The 16,998-nt window shown below is 42.1% G+C and overlaps 1 protein-coding gene across 1 annotated transcript in view; it reads right to left on the bottom strand.

The window, feature by feature from the left end:
* LOC120620502 (ATP-binding cassette sub-family A member 17-like) overlaps positions 1-16,998 on the bottom strand; it is an 83,017-nt gene that overhangs the window by 5,279 nt on the left and 60,740 nt on the right. Inside the window, exons 18-26 of the mRNA XM_039885573.1 lie at positions 15,223-15,385; positions 13,351-13,654; positions 11,160-11,433; positions 10,775-10,979; positions 9,957-10,176; positions 5,621-5,779; positions 3,635-3,813; positions 2,840-2,965; positions 1,805-1,999 (exon numbers count right to left, since the gene is read on the bottom strand). Coding sequence (XP_039741507.1) covers positions 1,805-1,999; positions 2,840-2,965; positions 3,635-3,813; positions 5,621-5,779; positions 9,957-10,176; positions 10,775-10,979; positions 11,160-11,433; positions 13,351-13,654; positions 15,223-15,385 — 1,825 coding nt within the window. The remainder of the gene's footprint in view (positions 1-1,804; positions 2,000-2,839; positions 2,966-3,634; positions 3,814-5,620; positions 5,780-9,956; positions 10,177-10,774; positions 10,980-11,159; positions 11,434-13,350; positions 13,655-15,222; positions 15,386-16,998) is intronic.

Here is a 16,998-nt window from a genome sequence, read left to right as displayed (position 1 = left end):
TCTTCCACCAGAGAAGGCTTACATTGGTTTCTGCCAGGTGCCTAGAAGCACTGGTGGTTTAGGTCACATCAGTCCATTTCAGGGACTGATATGAGTCCAAGCTGTTTTGTAATCCTTGTATGAGCTTATCTCAGTATAGTTTATCCCTGCTCCTGGGGCGCAGCCCTTCAGGGTCCCAACCCAAAGAAAGTCTCCTCCTGCTCGAGGATGGGGGGGTGGGGAGGGGACTCATGCTGAACTCAAGTGTCTGTCACTTCAGCATCAAGAGCAATACTCAGCTCTCAGCCATCCAGGCCTCTGTCTTCTCCTAACTCCTGGCTCACAAGTCTTCATTATCTTGTTAGCTTTCTGAAGCCTTCTAATGCATGTTTTAAAACTTTGGTCCTGTTTTTCTAGTTATTATCACCAGGAATGGGGTCAGAATGACCTAATTTGCCATTACCAGAAGCCTTGTCATTAGTTAATAAAATAAGTTAAAATTAATAGTAAATGTTTCATAGCCACAAGAGGCTTATATTGGTTATAATTGTTCAACCAAGCTATGTACATCAAAAGATGATAGAGTGGTCATTCAGAGCATGGATTCTAGAACTAACCTGTGTAGGTTCCTCTGCTTTCTCTATGAACATTATTTTGGTCATGGATATTGAAGCTAGTTTGATAAACTTCTTGGCCATAGTATGATTTGTGATGTGATGAGTACACCTTTGATTATGTTTCTGTGGTTTGGTGTATTCATATGCCTTTCATTGAATCCGCTGTCTCCTGACCACCTCTATTATTACACTTTCCTCTCTGCATGGCAACATGATCACAAACTCCTTGTAGGTGAGAATCACTGGGCCTAGCACAATTGTTGGCATATACTAGGCATTCAAAAGTGTTCCATTGAATTTGAAGTTGGGACTCCAAGAAGGAGGTCAAAGGTACATAATAAGTTTGATTTTAAAGTGGGAGATGTCTGAGTAAGGCTGCCTAGAGGGCTAGTCTATACAGATCTGAAGCATAGGACTGGGATTGGGCTGGGGATGTGGTTACTTGGGAGACATCAGCAAACGGAAGATAATGGGAATCAAGAGTAATGAATGAGATCAGGCAGGGACAGCATGTAGAATGAGAAGGACAGAGGGCTGATTTTGCAGCCCTGAGGAACACCACAATCCAATGGGCTAGAAGAATATCTACCACAGGAGAAAGAAGTGTCAGTGACAGAGAAGAGGCAGAGGAGAGGGGAAGTCATAGAATAAACCAAGGAAAACTAGAGTTTGACAGGAGGAAAGATCAGCATTATGAAATGCTACAGAGAAGCATGGAAGGTAAGACCGAAAATCAGGAGTAGCCTCGACCAGGGTGAGTGCATTGGGAAGGGAGTCAGAAGAACAGACTCCAGGCTACGGAGAGGGAGGCTCCATGGACTATGGCTGCCCACTGGATGTCTTGGGTAGCAATAGATGTGTGCCACTCACTCCCTCATGAAGCACAGGGGGAGCGGGAGGGGGAAGTTGGGCGTGTGGGGGCACAGCTGATGGCTTTGGGGGTCCATTGAGTTTCAGGTGCCCGTGGGACATTCAAGAGGAGATGTTGAGTAAGCAGCTCAAATATATGATCTGGACTCAGAGACGAGGTTGAGGATAAGTGTCACAGATAAATCTGATATGTGGAATTTTCAAAGATCAAAGCCATTCCAGTTCCCTTTCCCCAGCCCTGTGTTATTACCCCAAGCGTATTTCAGTGCCCTCTTTTTCCTGACACAGCCACCCCCATCCCCAGGGTGGTGCCTTCCTTGTCCCGAGTCACAACCTACCTTCCCCAAGTGAGAGCTGATGCTGAGGCCCTTGACAAAGGCATCCCCAGAGGTGATAGTCTCTTTCCCAGTCATTAATTTCAAAACGGAAGTTTTCCCAGCACCATTGAGGCCAAGAAGGCCAAAGCATTCCTCGGCCTGGACAGTGAAGGAGATCTTGTTCACAGCCAGCGGGGGCACCTTCTTGGCATAGACCTTATATACATAAGACAGAAGATACACAGTGAAGAGGTCTGCAGTCAGCTGTCTGGAGCCACCTGTGCTCGTCGCACAGGGTTCTGGGATAGGTCCAAGCTGTCCTTGGGGCTCAGGGGCGCTCAAATGTGCCCAGGCTTGGACTTGCCTTCTCCTCTTGGCTGCTAGCCCCAGCAAGATTAGTTTTCTCTCTTCTGTCTCTACAAACTGAGAACCTAGTTCTCTAAGATAACCCTCTTTCTTTCTGTCCTTGAAGCAACAAAATTCCTTTGATGTTGACTGAGTTGTTTTGTTTTGTTTTTTAACCACCAGTAACTACAGGAAAACAAAGTATAAGAGTAACAGACTTGGGGAAAATGTCACAAAGTTCCTGGATGTTTGAAGGTCTTGCATTAAGATTCTGGCTGGGGCTACCAGGGAGACTAGCCAGGCTTGCTTTGAGCTTTCGGAGCTTTCCCCCCAACTTCACTCCTCCACAGACTGCTTTCTAGATTCAAGAGACTTTCATACAGTCATGTCCAACCTCTGAGGCTTCCTTCCTTCTTAGGGTTCGTGGCTCTGGTACCCCTCCCATCCCAGGCCCTCCCATCTTACAGAGGACTCCAGAAGAGATAGGAAGGCTGATGCACTAACCTCTGTCTTTAGGCACACAAGGGAACTCAGATGTGATTCATTCCCAGAGGAAGCTCCCTCTGAGTCTGTCTCCACGGAAACTCATCTGAGCCCTTTGCCAGTACTCCCAGATAGAAGGCAGAGCCTGGAGCCCTCCAAGGCTGCTTCCTTATGCAAAAGGCCTATAAGAGTAATGGTCTTTGCTTTTTAAGCCACATCTGACTTTACCTTTGACACTTCTTTAAGAACCAGTGGGTTTTTCTCACGTAACTTTTCCAAATTAGCCTCAACCATTTTCGCCTCCTCTTCCACGTCTTGGTCTCCAGACACTGGCACTATGCTTTGCGACACTACCTGCTTTTCCGAGACAAGGATGGAGGGTGTAACTGATTTTGCGAGGATAGGAGGTAGAGACGGAGGGAAACACAGGGACTGGGTCCTCCCTGGGAAGGCCTCGAAGGTGCCCCAGGTGACCTCGGTTCTCATACACACACTACCACCCCTTTCTCAGGGGCAGTTACAGGTATTTAAGACCAAGCACATATTGACATGACCATGAGAAGGCATGGAAACTTCACGTGGGCACTGGCTTTTGCAGAAATTGTAAGACTTGAAGCCCGGGAATGTCAAGGTATAACAAAATCCATTTTCTATCTAGTTTCCTCAGCGGGCTGGGGTGGGGGGTGGGCTTCACCTATGGAAGATATTCAGGCCAAGAGCTAACAGAACAGATCTGGCTTCTATCTGGGAAAAGGTATTCTAGAAAGGTGACTGGTTTTAGGAAGCCCAGGGTCTTTTGTTTCTACTCAGCTGACCAGGGTCACAGGGGCTAAGCCAACACTCATGCTCCCTCTCCTGCCAGGTCCTCAGGAGGACTCGGACATGGGCTGCCCTGAAGGCAGATTAGATGGTCCCTAGGCTCCCTCAAATGCTGAGAATCAAGGTCATTACAGACCACAAGGAGGACGCCATGGAGCCAGTCCCTTGATGTATCGTTAGTGAATTGTACTCCGACCCACTCACCAATTTTCGCTTCCTGTAGAAGCCAGAAAACCTGGTTTTCAGTTCCCGTAAGACATTAGTTTCAATAAGGAAAAGCAGGATGATGTACACAGGTCCCGAGATGGCAAGGGCTGTTAGGTACTTTCCCATTCCTAGAGACTTCCAGGCATAGATGTTCTTTTGAATCACATATCCCTCTGCTAAAATAGGATAAACAGATCTTATCAAACTTTGGGTGATTTTTCCAAGCTTTTCCTCACATAGGTGAATTCCTATTAGAACAAATATCATTCATTTAAAAGAAACATTATCATTAGTGCTATATTACCTCATCCCAGCAGATGGTAAACATGAATAATATTTTGTTTTCCTGGCTAGAACAAATATTCTATAAAAATAATGCAGTAAAGTAAAAGACTTCTCTCTGTCCATATGACAGTTATTTGAAATAAAAAAAATTATGTTTGGTTCTTCTATTAATCATTAATCACCCCATAACTTTAACTGACCACTCATGTAAAAACACTCAGGAGCCTCTATTCGCCTCTTTTTAACCTGATCCACTTAAGAATTTTTCTTTTAAATATATACATTTTAAAAGTATACAATAAATAAACACTAATTGACATGAGGTCCTTCTCCACTCCTCAAAACTATTGTTACAGTTTTGTGTATAATCCTTCCATACTTTATAGATAAAAACCTTTAAAAATACAAGTGGAATGATACTATGCAGGGTCTTCTCCAACTCGTTTGTTCATTTAATAATATATAATGAACATTGAGCATATCAGGAGCTAAAGATCAAAATAGTAAAGATCTCTGGCAAAGGTAAATACATAGCCAATTATAAAAGCTAGTATTGTTGTAACTTTGGTTTGCAACTCCACTTTTTGTTTTCTACGTGACTTAAGAAACTAATGCATTAAAAAATTAGTCTGTTTCTGGACACACAATACACAAAAATATATTGTGACATCAATGATCGAAAGGGAGTAGGGATGAGGCTATACATGTAGGAGCTGTTTTTATATGTTACTGAAGTTAAAGTGGTATAAATTCAAATTAGAATGTTATAACTTTAGGATGTTAATTGTAATCTCCATGATAACCATACGAAAAAAAATAGCTGTAGAATATACACAAAAAGAAATGAGAAAGGAATTAAAACATTTTGTATGGAGTAGCTAGAGCAGTCAAATTCACAGAAACAGAATGGAATCGTAGTTGCCAGGGGCTGGAGGAATGGAGAGTTAGTGTTTCATGGGTACAGAGTTTCAAAAGAATGGTGGTCACAGTTGCACAACAATGCGAATGTACTTAATGCCACTGAACTGTACACTTAAAAATGGTTAAAACAATGAACTTTATATTTTACCACAATTAAAAAACTGTATATTTTACCACAATTAAAAAAAATAATTTAAATAGGTGTCGAAGGGGATGTGGACAAATTGGAACCTCATACATTGTTCGTAAAGTATAAAATAGTGGAGCTACTATGGAAAACGGTTTGGTGGTTCCTCAAAAAGCTAAACATTGAATTACCATATTACACAGCAAATCCACTCCTAGGTGTATACCCAAGAGATTCGAGAACGTGTTCACACAAAAACTTACACGTGGATGTTCATAGCAGCATTATTCACAATAGTCAAAACATTGAAACATCCATATGCCCATCAATGGATGAATGGATAAATAAATGGTGGCATATCCATATAATGGGATATTATTCAGCTGTGAATAGGAAATGTCCAGAACAGGCAAATCCGTAGAGACTGAAAATAGATTACTGTTTGACAGGGAGATGGGAATATGGGGTGGCTGTTATGATAGAGTGTTTCTTTTTGGGGTGACGACAGTGTGCTGGAATTAGATAGCAGTGACGGTTGCACAACCTTGTGAATATACCAAAAACTAAATGGTATACTTTAAAAGGGTGAATTTTATATGAATTATAGCTAATGAAAAACATAGTTAATAAATTCTATTTGCAGTACTTACAAACTTGATCACACTCCGTCTTGTTCAGGTTCTTGGCACTGCAAAACTTTTGTAGTTTGAAGTTGTAATATAAGTTGGAGAAAGCCATCCCCAGGCAGTGGCCTGGAAGTGGTAGGAATGTATGATCCAAGGACTCTGAGACTGTTGTGTAGCCTAGGTCTGTGAGTGGAATAGAACATATTAACTCTCCTTGTAGAAAGAAAAGGGTACATCTCCTAGCATCTCTCTGAAACCACTGTGCCTGTTTTACCTATGTAAACAATCTATTATCTATGTCTATCACTATAGCTATAACTGTACTGTCACAGTCTCAGTCCCTAGACCAGAAATCTTGTTCTCTCTGAATCTCTAATAACTACATGTGCTGCTAAGTGCTGTCCTTCACAGACTCCAACATATCTTCACTAACAAAGAGGAGAAACAAAGGGGAGGAATTGGTGCTCCAATTTCAGACGTCATGACAACTCACACAATCAGCTCTAAACCAACAGGTAGTTCCAGGGAGAGAACCCATGAACACAGGACTTACAGATCCCATGGGGAGAGGCTGAACCAATTATAAAAAGTGAATCTACTCTCAAGACTTGGATTTAGAGCAGTACAGCTTTTGGGTATCAATCCGTGACCTTCTTGTCAGTGGAAGCCACTGCGATGTATGAAGAGTTGAACTTGGATATGAGGTCTCCCAAACAACAGTTTTTGGACCAGGACTCAGAAACTGTGTAGAAGAACTAGGGTCTACCCATGGGGCGAGGTGCAATCTGGGGCAGAACTCAGAAGCTGTGGCGCCACACCCTCCCTGAGATCCTGGCCCCAAGCCCTGGGGGTTGTGGCTCTGTTGACCAGACATTAAGGTTGCATCTGAGGAGATGGTACCTCAGTAGGATAGTTGCAAAGGCGGCAGATATGACACAGGGACAAAGGCACAATGAATCATGCTTTCCTAATTTTCTCTCTTTAGGATTCTAAACTTAAAAATCTAGCCTGGAGTCTGAGGTGGTGGGGAGGGGAGAAAATTACCAGAACATTGGCCTCGCAGCTTCTATGTGGGGTAGAGGGTAAGACTTACCCGCTAAACGAGTCTCATGAACCTGGCCTAGAAATGAATGGTCAGCTATGGGCTTCCCCAGACCTACCCCTGCTCAGTGATCTCCAGGCCCCTAAGAGAGGAGTGGCTGAAATCTGAGCAGGGACAAACCCCTCCCTCCCAGCTCACTCTGACCAGAATCAGAGAAAGTGTTCACAAATAATATATCTAATTGAAGGAACTTATTCACAGCTCCCACTTATCTCCCTTCCTTCTTTCTCACTGGATCATATTCTAAAGTTGCTTAAAGACCGAAGAGAGGTCACAAACCATCAATATCTAGTTCTCCAACTGAAGGTGACTTTTCTTTGCCACACTCCTGGGTTAGATTTACCCTTTTCTGGATCTTGTGTCTTCTTTCTTGCTTTATTCCTTCACTTTGCTAGCCTATATCCTTGATTAACTTTCCAAGAAAGTGATGTGGTAGGTAACATTTCTGTTTTACTCATCTGAAATTGTCCTTTCACTTGATTGACAATTGAATTAAGTATAGAAGTCATCTTCTAGGAAGCGTCTAGGTTTAATGGTGTGGGTCTTTTTGCATTCAGTGTTGGACATTTGATGGATCCCTTCAGCTTGAGGTTTGTTTTTCTCAACTTGGAAATTTTGTTTTGTTTCCTTGGTAATTTATTTCCCCTATGTTCTCTTTCTGAAATTCTTATCAATTGAATATAGTAGTGTCTCTTGGACTTACTTTCATGTCACCTGCCTTTTCTCTCACCTTCTCTGTTTCTCCTGTCTTTTTCATCTACTTTCTGGAAGGTTAATTGATTTTATTTTTCACCCTTTTGCTAAATTTTATTTTGGCAATCAGCTCTTTATTCTCAAAGTTTTTCTACTTCATAGAATTCTGTTGTTTAATAGATACAATCTTTTCTAAAAATCTTTGTTTTGTTTCTTGCATTTCTCTACTCCTGTGTTTTATTTTTTGTTGGTTTGTTTTAGTTTCTGTCATTTCTGTGACCACCATCCTCAGGTGTTTGGAGATCTTTGGCTGTCTATTCACAGGAACAACTGAGGCACCAGGAGGCTTTGTGTATGGGGAGCAGGGTACACTTTAAGGCAACCAGGCAGGAGACCAGCCAGGAGGTGTAGGTCTCTTCTTGGAGCAGGTTGAATTCAGCAAGAGGAGTGATCTCTGACTACCTGTGGCATGAACATGTGTTCTAATGCTTCCGGGTGGGGAAGTGGGAACAGGGACAGTGGAGATGTCACATACTGTTTTCAGTCATGTCTTCACTACTTTTCTCTGAGGTCCCAAGCCTCTGGGTCCCAAATCTCTCTAGGATTCTGTAGTGCTAAATTAGATCCTTGCTCAGCCATTTCCCCCTCTAAATTCACTTTAGCTGCTTCTTCATTGTGAATCATACATTTTTATTTCCTTTGCTATCATTTTAGTGGGGTCCAGGAAAAAGAGAGCTCAGACTTAGCTTTCATATTTTGATTCTTTGTATACTGCCATGGTGACAGCATGCTAGTGAGGTCCCTGGGTATGTGTACAGAGTCCAAAGTCCATACTCTAATGGTTTCTTTTCTCAGGAAGTAGGGATGGGACACGTGAAGGCATCTTCATCCTTTTTCCCAGACCAGAGGAGGAGTTTCTTGCCTGTCCCAGCCTCCCTCCCCTATGACTCACCCATTTCCCACCTAGTTTTTAAGTTGTAAGGTGCATCCTGCTCAGCAGAAGAAGGACCTTGGTCCATGTTACTTGCATGGAGAGAAGAGAAGAAATAGCATGAAGCAATCTAAGAAGAAATGGATCCCAGAAAGGTCAAGGGATCCAGAGAGAATGTCCAGAGAGTCAAGCACCATTAGTTCAGTCATTTTCTCATAAAGGTCTGCCCCCATCAGGGCCCCTCAGCATCCTTGGACTTGCTGCACTTGTCCCTCAAGGGTAAGGTTAGGCTACAAAAAGGGAGGAATCTGAATCCTTAGGTTCTTCCTGGAGATCAGGGCAGCATTTCTCAGAGTGATTCCCTGGACCACCTGCATCGGAATGACCTGGGATACGTCTGTCTTTCAGTGCTGATCAGTGAATCTTAGACGCACATTACCGCTGAGAACCATTGGGTGAGGGCTCCTCTGGGACGAGTCTTTGTTAGTCTCCTTTCTTCTGCCTGCAGTATGCTTTTTGTTTTATTTCTATCATAAAGTCAAAACACTGTCACTTTTCTGATCCTCTCAGATGAAAATCATTCTACCTCTGAATTTCCACCAGGTGGTATGTATGAGAACTAAAAGGGCACCGCAAAACTCTGGGAGATAGACTAGTAAAAGAAATTCAAAATAGATAAGAATCTGTACATGTAAAGTCTTTTAAGAAATAGAATGACTCCCAAGATGAAAGCAGAGGGAGTTTCTAACATATTTTTGAGTAAAAGAGTCACCACCAACAAAACCCAAAGGTCAGTTTAAAGGAGGTAGTCGGCAAGGAAGTAAATAAAAACAGCATTACAGACGTAAAATATAAGTATGTTTATCCAATCTTGACCTAGAGAGAGATGGTGGCACAAACAGGAAAATGTCCATTTTAAGGTATGTGGTGTGAATAACGGCTCCCTCTTCAGCTTCTTTTATCTAATTACACTCTCACCAGCAGCATTCTCCCAGCCTTGGCTTATTTATTTGCTTATTACCTTTTTTTTTTTTTTTTTAACTGAGAATAATTTATTTCAGTGAAATGCATGATCGTAAGCAGACAATTTGATGAATTCTGACAAATATTTGTGCCCATGGAACCAACATCTCGATCACGACACAGAACAATCACTCCCATGTAAAAAAACAATAAATGGGGCCCCTTTAAAATGGAGTTGGAGCTGCCATCCCACAGGAACTGCCTTTCATGTCTTATGCCTTAGGTTAACACCAGACAGGTCCCTAAGGTCTCTATTTTGTCAACACCTCTGCCCCCAACTCTGAGGCAACCACTTTTCTGACTCGATCACCAAGATCAAAGAGTGTGCCCTCTTCTGCTCAACACTGAGTTGTGATACTCGTCCACATCGTCATGTGTGCTAAGCAGTTGTTCTCTTTTTTTGCTAAGCACAATCCATTGGATGAGTACAACTACTGCGTTCAGAGAAAATGTGTTTGAGACATGGCCAATTTGGGGCTCTTCATACTACAGCTGCTGAGAGTGGTCTCGCACAGGTCTCTGGCAGACACACGCTTTTATGGGTACAGTTTTTGTGGCTGCTGGAGGCAGAATCAAAGCTCTGTGTCATGTGTAGATATGACGATCCTCACCTTTTTCACTTGTGACTGAGACGAGAATAAGGGGGCCAATGCTCAAGAAGGTGAGCATTATGATGAGCTTAACACAAGCGCTACCCGCATTGTCAAAGCAGAAGCTAGTCAGGTAGATGAAGGGGATGATGGCCCAGCCATAGAGCATGAGCATTAAGACAACAGCTGGGATGTTTTCCTGGTGTGTAAAAGCTTCTTCATTTTGGTACAAAAACACCACCTTAGGAAAAGGGCATAGAATTTGAAAAAGTCACAGAAAGTCAATCCTAAGCATTACAGAAAGAATATAAAAATCTCAAACAAAATGAGGTGTTAGTCATATGGCATAAGGAACTCCCTTCACTTACTCATCCCACAGCAAGCTCTGCCCCCGGAAATCAGGGGATCAGAGATGTTTACAAAGTGCATCGGAGAACAAAGGAGGATGTGATCTATTCTGCACAAATGACCAGGGAATCCTCAAGCTACACAATTCAGTCACAATCAAATACTTGTATCCCTCAGTGCCCTGGGGAGCCATTTCTGGACTATGAACACATATCCCCATGATACTGCTTCTTACTAGCTTGGGACAGCAGTTCTGGGAATGCCGCAAACTGGAGACCCTAGAGCAGACTCTTCAGCTCTGACTGATGCTGGGATCTGAATCGTCTTTTACCGAGGGTCAGCGATGAGGGTGCTTTCATATCTTGGGTCACCGAATCCAGGGCTGAGCTGCCAGCCTAGACTTCCCGTCTGGTTCTGGTTCTTCGCAGGTTCCCTAAAGCAAGCCCCCTGTGACGTGCAGGGAAAGGGCCCCAACACCATGCAGCCCTCACCAGCAGCAGCAGAGTGGGGATGAGGAAGGAGATGAGGTCCCACAGCAGAGCCGAGAGCCAGAAAGTGGCTATGTAAACTCCACTGACAAACTGGACATGCTTGGCCTGGATGGTTCTCTCTTTGACTGTCAAGATGGAAAAAGAACTAGACAGGAAAGCTACTCCAAAAAGCAAGTTGATGACAAGATAATGTCCTTTAGGGCCCCTGTAAAAGACAGCACGTGAAGAGTGAGGTAGCAGTTTAAGTAGAGCTGCTCTCAGCGACCACCTTCCAAAATAACAATTTGTAATTAAAATAAGAGACAAATAAAGGGAGAAACAGGTGGTAAAGCGAGCAGTCCGGCAGGTGAGAGAGCTTTAACCTGGGGAGGGAAGTTGTACATACTCGTACAGGACATTCTCGGAGGTCTCCACGATCGACTGAGGTTGAGGGTGGTTGAATACCGTGATCGAAGCCCTGGCGCCAGCAAGCAGCTTGAAGAGAACATTGTCCACCAGCGCCAGTGCCAGGGCGGGGGAATGGTATGCCTGGTTATTGAACAGCGCTGTCACTATGGTGCGGTTCTTCACGTCTTCAAAGGAAGCTGCCACTAGGTAGTTCTGATCAAAGTTCTCGGGTTCCTCTTCTGACTTATTCAGTAGGAATGCCTCCACTGAACCTGGAAGAAAGCAGAACATCTATCTGAGAGCTTCACACCTGGCCCAGTGGGGCAAGGAGAACTTGCCATCAGTCTCCCCCTAGCCCCTGCCCCTTCTGGGTGTCTCATCGCCAACCCCCACCCAGGTCTGCAAATGGGCTCCTCCTAACACAGCGGTGCCCTCAATTCTAGTGATCCTTTTTGCCTACAGGGCCACCTCTTGCCTGAACTCCATGACCCTGGGGCCTCAATAAAGTTTGACTGGAGTAGTAAAAACAAGCAAGCAAAAAACCCCAAAAAAGTCTCCTCTAGTCATCTTTTAAATCTCTCCCTCCGCATGGCCCAGATGTGGCCCTGGGCCCTCCACTTTCACCTGTACTATGTGGCCCTAATGGAGTTCCTTGCCTTCTGTCTAGTCCCCAAATGAAAGGACACATCTGATTACATTGCACCCCACTGAAAAACTTCGAGTGAATCCCACCGCCCTTGGGATAAAGCCAAACTCTAGCCCATGACCTACAGTGCCCAACTGCTATTCAAACTCAGCTGCCCATCTTCAAGTTATAGCCATAGCTAAGGACTCATGTTCCTCATATCTACAAATGCTCTTCTCAAGGTTTGGAATGTTCTTCCCCTTCTATGGATCAATTTCTATTCATACCTCAGCCTCTTACTCTGGAGCCTCCTCTGGCCCTCCGTGGCTGGGGTATGTCTATGTGATCTCATAGCACTCTGATCATCATTGTTATTGCCACTTCGTATTGTGACTACTGTCACTTATCCATATGACCTATGGGCTAGAAGTTCATTAATGGCTGGTAATAATATTGTTTGCTGCTGTACTTCCCAGCACATAGGGCCATGTAAAATATGTGACTCATCTGGCATTCTGGAATCTTTAGTGCTGGGATGGACCCTTAATCACAGCAACAACAATGATGATAATTGTACCACAGACTGAAGGCTCACTGAATGCTAACTGAGCAAAGCCCAGATGGGCATTCCCTCATGGAATCTTCACGATTTATTATTCTCTCCATTTGCATATTAAGAAACCAAGCTTGGAGAGGTAGGGCACTATGACCTCAACCATTTTGCTAGATCATGCTCTGCATTTGACTTCTTTACTTTATTACAAACACATATTACTTAAAATTTTATTTTTAATCAAAATAACACATGAATATAATTTTAAAAATCAAATAATTATACAAGACTTAAAATGAGAAATGGCAGTGCACTAGCCTTTCACCACCCCCAGTGCCTGCTCATCAGAGGTAACCACTTCCCAAATCTTTTAGCTGGTGTTTCTCCAGATTGCTAGATAGTGCATTTATCTACTGATAGCCTATTATGGAAGCAAGGATTTTGTTCTCTTAGGACCTTCCTTACCTCTATGGTCTTCCCCTCCCATCTCCTCCCTCTAGAATGACATCATAAATATGGTTAAATCAATAGTCAGTTTTGACATTATTATGACTAAGTAAAAATTATGCACAGCTGAGCCAAGTAGTATATTATGGTTTTGGGGTTTGGGGTGGTGGTGGTTTGGTACAATCTTCCCCTCCACCTTCCCCCGGAGTTAACATCTTCTTTTTCTCATTTTCTTAGTTTTCTCTACATCTGTCACCAACTCATCCACAAACTCCCTTGATAGAAGTGTAAATCTCCTCTCAGTACATTCAAACATTTCAGATAATTTATCACTTTTATTTTTGGATGTATTTTAGTCCCTAGAAAGTCACAACTTGGTCTCATTTCTTGGAACTCTCCCTTTCCTTTCACTTGGGATTTGAAAGATTTTTTTTTTTTTTTTTTTTGGTACTTCTGGCTATTCGGTCTGATTTTAGGGAGCGTCACATGGCCTGGAAGGACATGGCTTCGCTACAAGGTGCGCAGGCCTGCTTCATGCCCCGTTCTCCTGGGCCTGGTACTTACTCAGGATCTCCAGAGGAATCTGTTCCTCAGCTATAAGCATATCTGTAAAATGTTCTGAAAGCCGAGGACCCAACCTGGAATTCGGAGAAATAAAGAATGGAACAATAGTTTGACCATATGTTTTTAGGGTCAGTTCCAATGGGGCATTTTCCAGGTTCGTTTCGAAGTTGAGGGATGTGAGGCTGACTGTAATGATCACCAGAGGCACCAGGATTTGTATCGATAGCATCATTATCCAGTTGCGCCAAGAGTATGTAACCCTTTTCAGGAGCATGGCATAGAACTGTTGGCAGAGAAGACTGAACTATAATAATAAAAAAAAAAGATGGGGAGAGATACACCATTAATACGGTCACAGATAGAAGCTGGCAGACACTTAAGTGGCCCCTGGCTCGTGTCAAAGACCCATGCACATGATGTCCCTGTGGCACTGCTAGTAGATGTCAGTGTGTAGTCATGTGTACTGAGATCCCAAGATCTTGAGTTGGGCCTGGGGGTAGGTGACCCTGGAGTTTAGTGCCATGTGCTCCCACTTAGCTTCTTCGTGGCCTTCAAGCCTCAGGCGCTAGTGTTCTTTGTCCACCCAAGAGCCTTTGTGGTGGTCAGGTTTGAACCCAGGCCTTCCTAAGTTCCTGGCCCAAAATACCAACAAATCCCTGAAAGTTTCTACCAACTGCCCCAAGTTTCCCACACCTGACATGATAAAGACTATATGGACCTCAAGGGTTTATCAAAAGGCACTGCTATTGATCTGTCTGAGGTTGCACTCTGAGAAATACTTCCTGAGAAGACTCTGGAGCGGTCTCCAAAAGCAAAGATTGGCCAAATGGATAGAACCTTGCTGGGGGTTGGGGAATAGCCTCCTACACAAGGCAGACGGCTGGCCTAGATGAGTCCCAAGACACTTTCCAACTCAGAGGCTCCACGGATGACAGTTTCCCCTTTATAATGTGATTCAAGATTATAAAACAATGAAATTAATTTCTTCACTAACCCACAAAAACCAGCCTCATTATTTTACAGCAGCATCTTATAGAGAGCTAAATCGAGACCTCTTTATAAAACGCACAAGTCTTTTTTCAACATTAAAAGAATACGACAGGTTGTCCATATATTTAATAAGGATATATTTTAACCCTTTTCCCGTCCAGAAAAAAAATGCAGCTCGCTGCCAGCATTAATTTAAAATCATGCGCAGGAATGCTACGTTTTCTAGGATCTGACCTTTTCAGCGATTGAGAATTACTGTATTTTGTAAATGGAAATACCACTACTAAAAACAGAATGCTATTAATAGAATGATGTCATTTGTTTCTAAACACTATCAGTATACTAGAGAAATGAGAAAATAATAATAAAAGCAAGTTGTTTTGTGGCAAACTTTGGGTATAAGGTTAGGACTGTAATTCAGGAGTTATCTCTGGTAAACGCTGCAGCCACAAGTGCAGTGCCACTGGTGAATATTCCTGGGGCAAATGGGAAATGGGTTAAAAAATTTTAAATTACAGGTGGTACAATACATTATCTGTGCAAGGTTAAAAAGAAAGATTAAATATGCTTTTTGGCTGGTAGATTTAGCTCTTTTATTCTTTCTTTTTCCTGGTGAGAGGAATGGCCAAGACCTTTACTGTGATCTTTTCTGATAATTTCTTCCATTGGGTTAATCCTGGTTAAAAAACACCAGCCTTTTGCCTTTGAATTAGAGCAGAGAGTATGGCTTTGCTGAAACCTAGTACAGACCGCCTTTTATGTCTAAAATTTGCACTTTTTTTTTCTTAAAAGGTTGGTATATACTTCTTGACAGAGTAATAGCATGATTCCAAGAATTAAACCAAAATTGCTTTCTTGCATGCATTTGAAATATCTGCTCACGCCGGTGTTTGAGTGGATTGTCAGTCCAGACGGTAATGAGAAGATTCTCGAATGAAGACATTTAATTCTGTCAACAGGAACTCTGTTGACCAGAGGGTGAAGATGGACAGAGGGACTCTTGATGGCTTGGACATCTATTCCGGAATCTACCAACTGATTAACCCTAAACCAAACCAAAGACAAAAGGAAACATAACTTCTCAAAATCACAATACATTTCATTTTGTTTGAATTAAAAAAATGAAAGCCATGTAACGTTTGAAAAAAAAAAGAAGTTAAGACAAGAATAATGTGGGAAAAAGGAGCTGCACCTAGATTATATGCTGCTAGCAAGTAAATACTGACTAGGAAGGTCTTAAATAGGCACCAAGTACTCAATTAACTGATCTATGGCTTTTCAAGAGAACTGAGGCAAGATTAGCATGAATAGATTTCATTATTTTCCTTAAAAAATACCACATGCAAATTAAAACAAACATGAAATATCTCTTAATATCTATCTTGTGAGCAAAACTATAAATTATAAAACATAGCACTGCTGACACTCCAGGCCAAGAGTTGGTAAACTATAGCCAATGGGCCAAATATAGTCCAAGGCCTTGTTTCTGTATGGCCTTGAGCTCAGAAGGAATTTTACATTTTTAAATGGTTACACGTTAGATGGCAATCTAAGTAACTACATAACATCCTTGATTATGCCACTAAGTCTACATAGTCTAAAAGATTTACTATCTGGTCCTTTAAGAAAAAGATGTATTCATTGTTGCAACAAACTGTTAATGCGTCAAGAAATAAATTTTTATTCATAGTTATTGGGCCAGTTATTCTACTCCTGGGAATTTGTTACAACAAAACAATCTAGTAGCTTGTGACTTAATTTCCCTCCAGTACAGTTTGGTTGAAGACGGTGTGTTTGTTGTTATCTATTGCTGTGACACAGATTATTCCAAAATTTAGCATTTATTTATTTCAAAATGTTTACTTAAAATAATAGTAAACATTTATTATTTCACACAGTTTCTGTAGGTTAATAATTTGGGAGTGGCTTAGTTGGCTGGTGCTGTTTCAAGATCTCTCATGAGGCTGCAGTCAAGCTATTGGCCAGGGCTGCAGTTGTTCAAAGGCTCAACTGGGGCAGAAGGCTCCACTTCCAGGATGGCACCCACACATGGCCGTGGGCAGGAGGCTTAACAGCTAGCTCTCTGAGTGTAGTTCTGACTAGGATGTTGGTTGATGTTTTGACTAACATGAATGATTAAAATAAAAGTGAAATAACAAAGATATATGTCAGAACTTTACTTATTGGTCCATGAGGTGAGCAATGTTTTTGTTAAATTAAGGCTTGCTTCATACTGGAAGAACATTTCCTCTAATATTTTGTGCTATTCTTAATGAAATGCTTCCAGATATGGCATACTATTAAGCTTAATTCACATTACTAACATTTTCTCCATCACTTTCTTAATCTAGACAATCAATAAAACAAGAAATTAAACCCTAATTTATAGTGGTTATCGATTTTTATGGTGTAAATATTCTAACCATCATTGATTTTAAACTATCAACATAACATTTCCATCATACAGATGTAAGTAGATGTAAATAACCTCAAGAGCACTGATAATAGTAAAATGTAGCCAAATCATGAGGAAATAAAACTTTGAGTATTACCATTTGTGATATTGTGACTTATAACAAGAAATGTATACTTGGCTTTTGCCTGGTCCTAGCACAGAGCTCCTAAAACCCTTATAACTTCTTAAGTTTTGAGAGTGAT

The sequence above is a fragment of the Pteropus medius genome, unplaced genomic scaffold (genome assembly GCF_902729225.1).
Source record: "Pteropus medius unplaced genomic scaffold, Ma_sr-lr_union100, whole genome shotgun sequence".
NCBI classification, from domain to species: domain Eukaryota; kingdom Metazoa; phylum Chordata; class Mammalia; order Chiroptera; family Pteropodidae; genus Pteropus; species Pteropus medius.
Note: the sequence above shows the minus strand (reverse complement) of the source record. Positions and strands in the feature narration are given on the sequence as shown.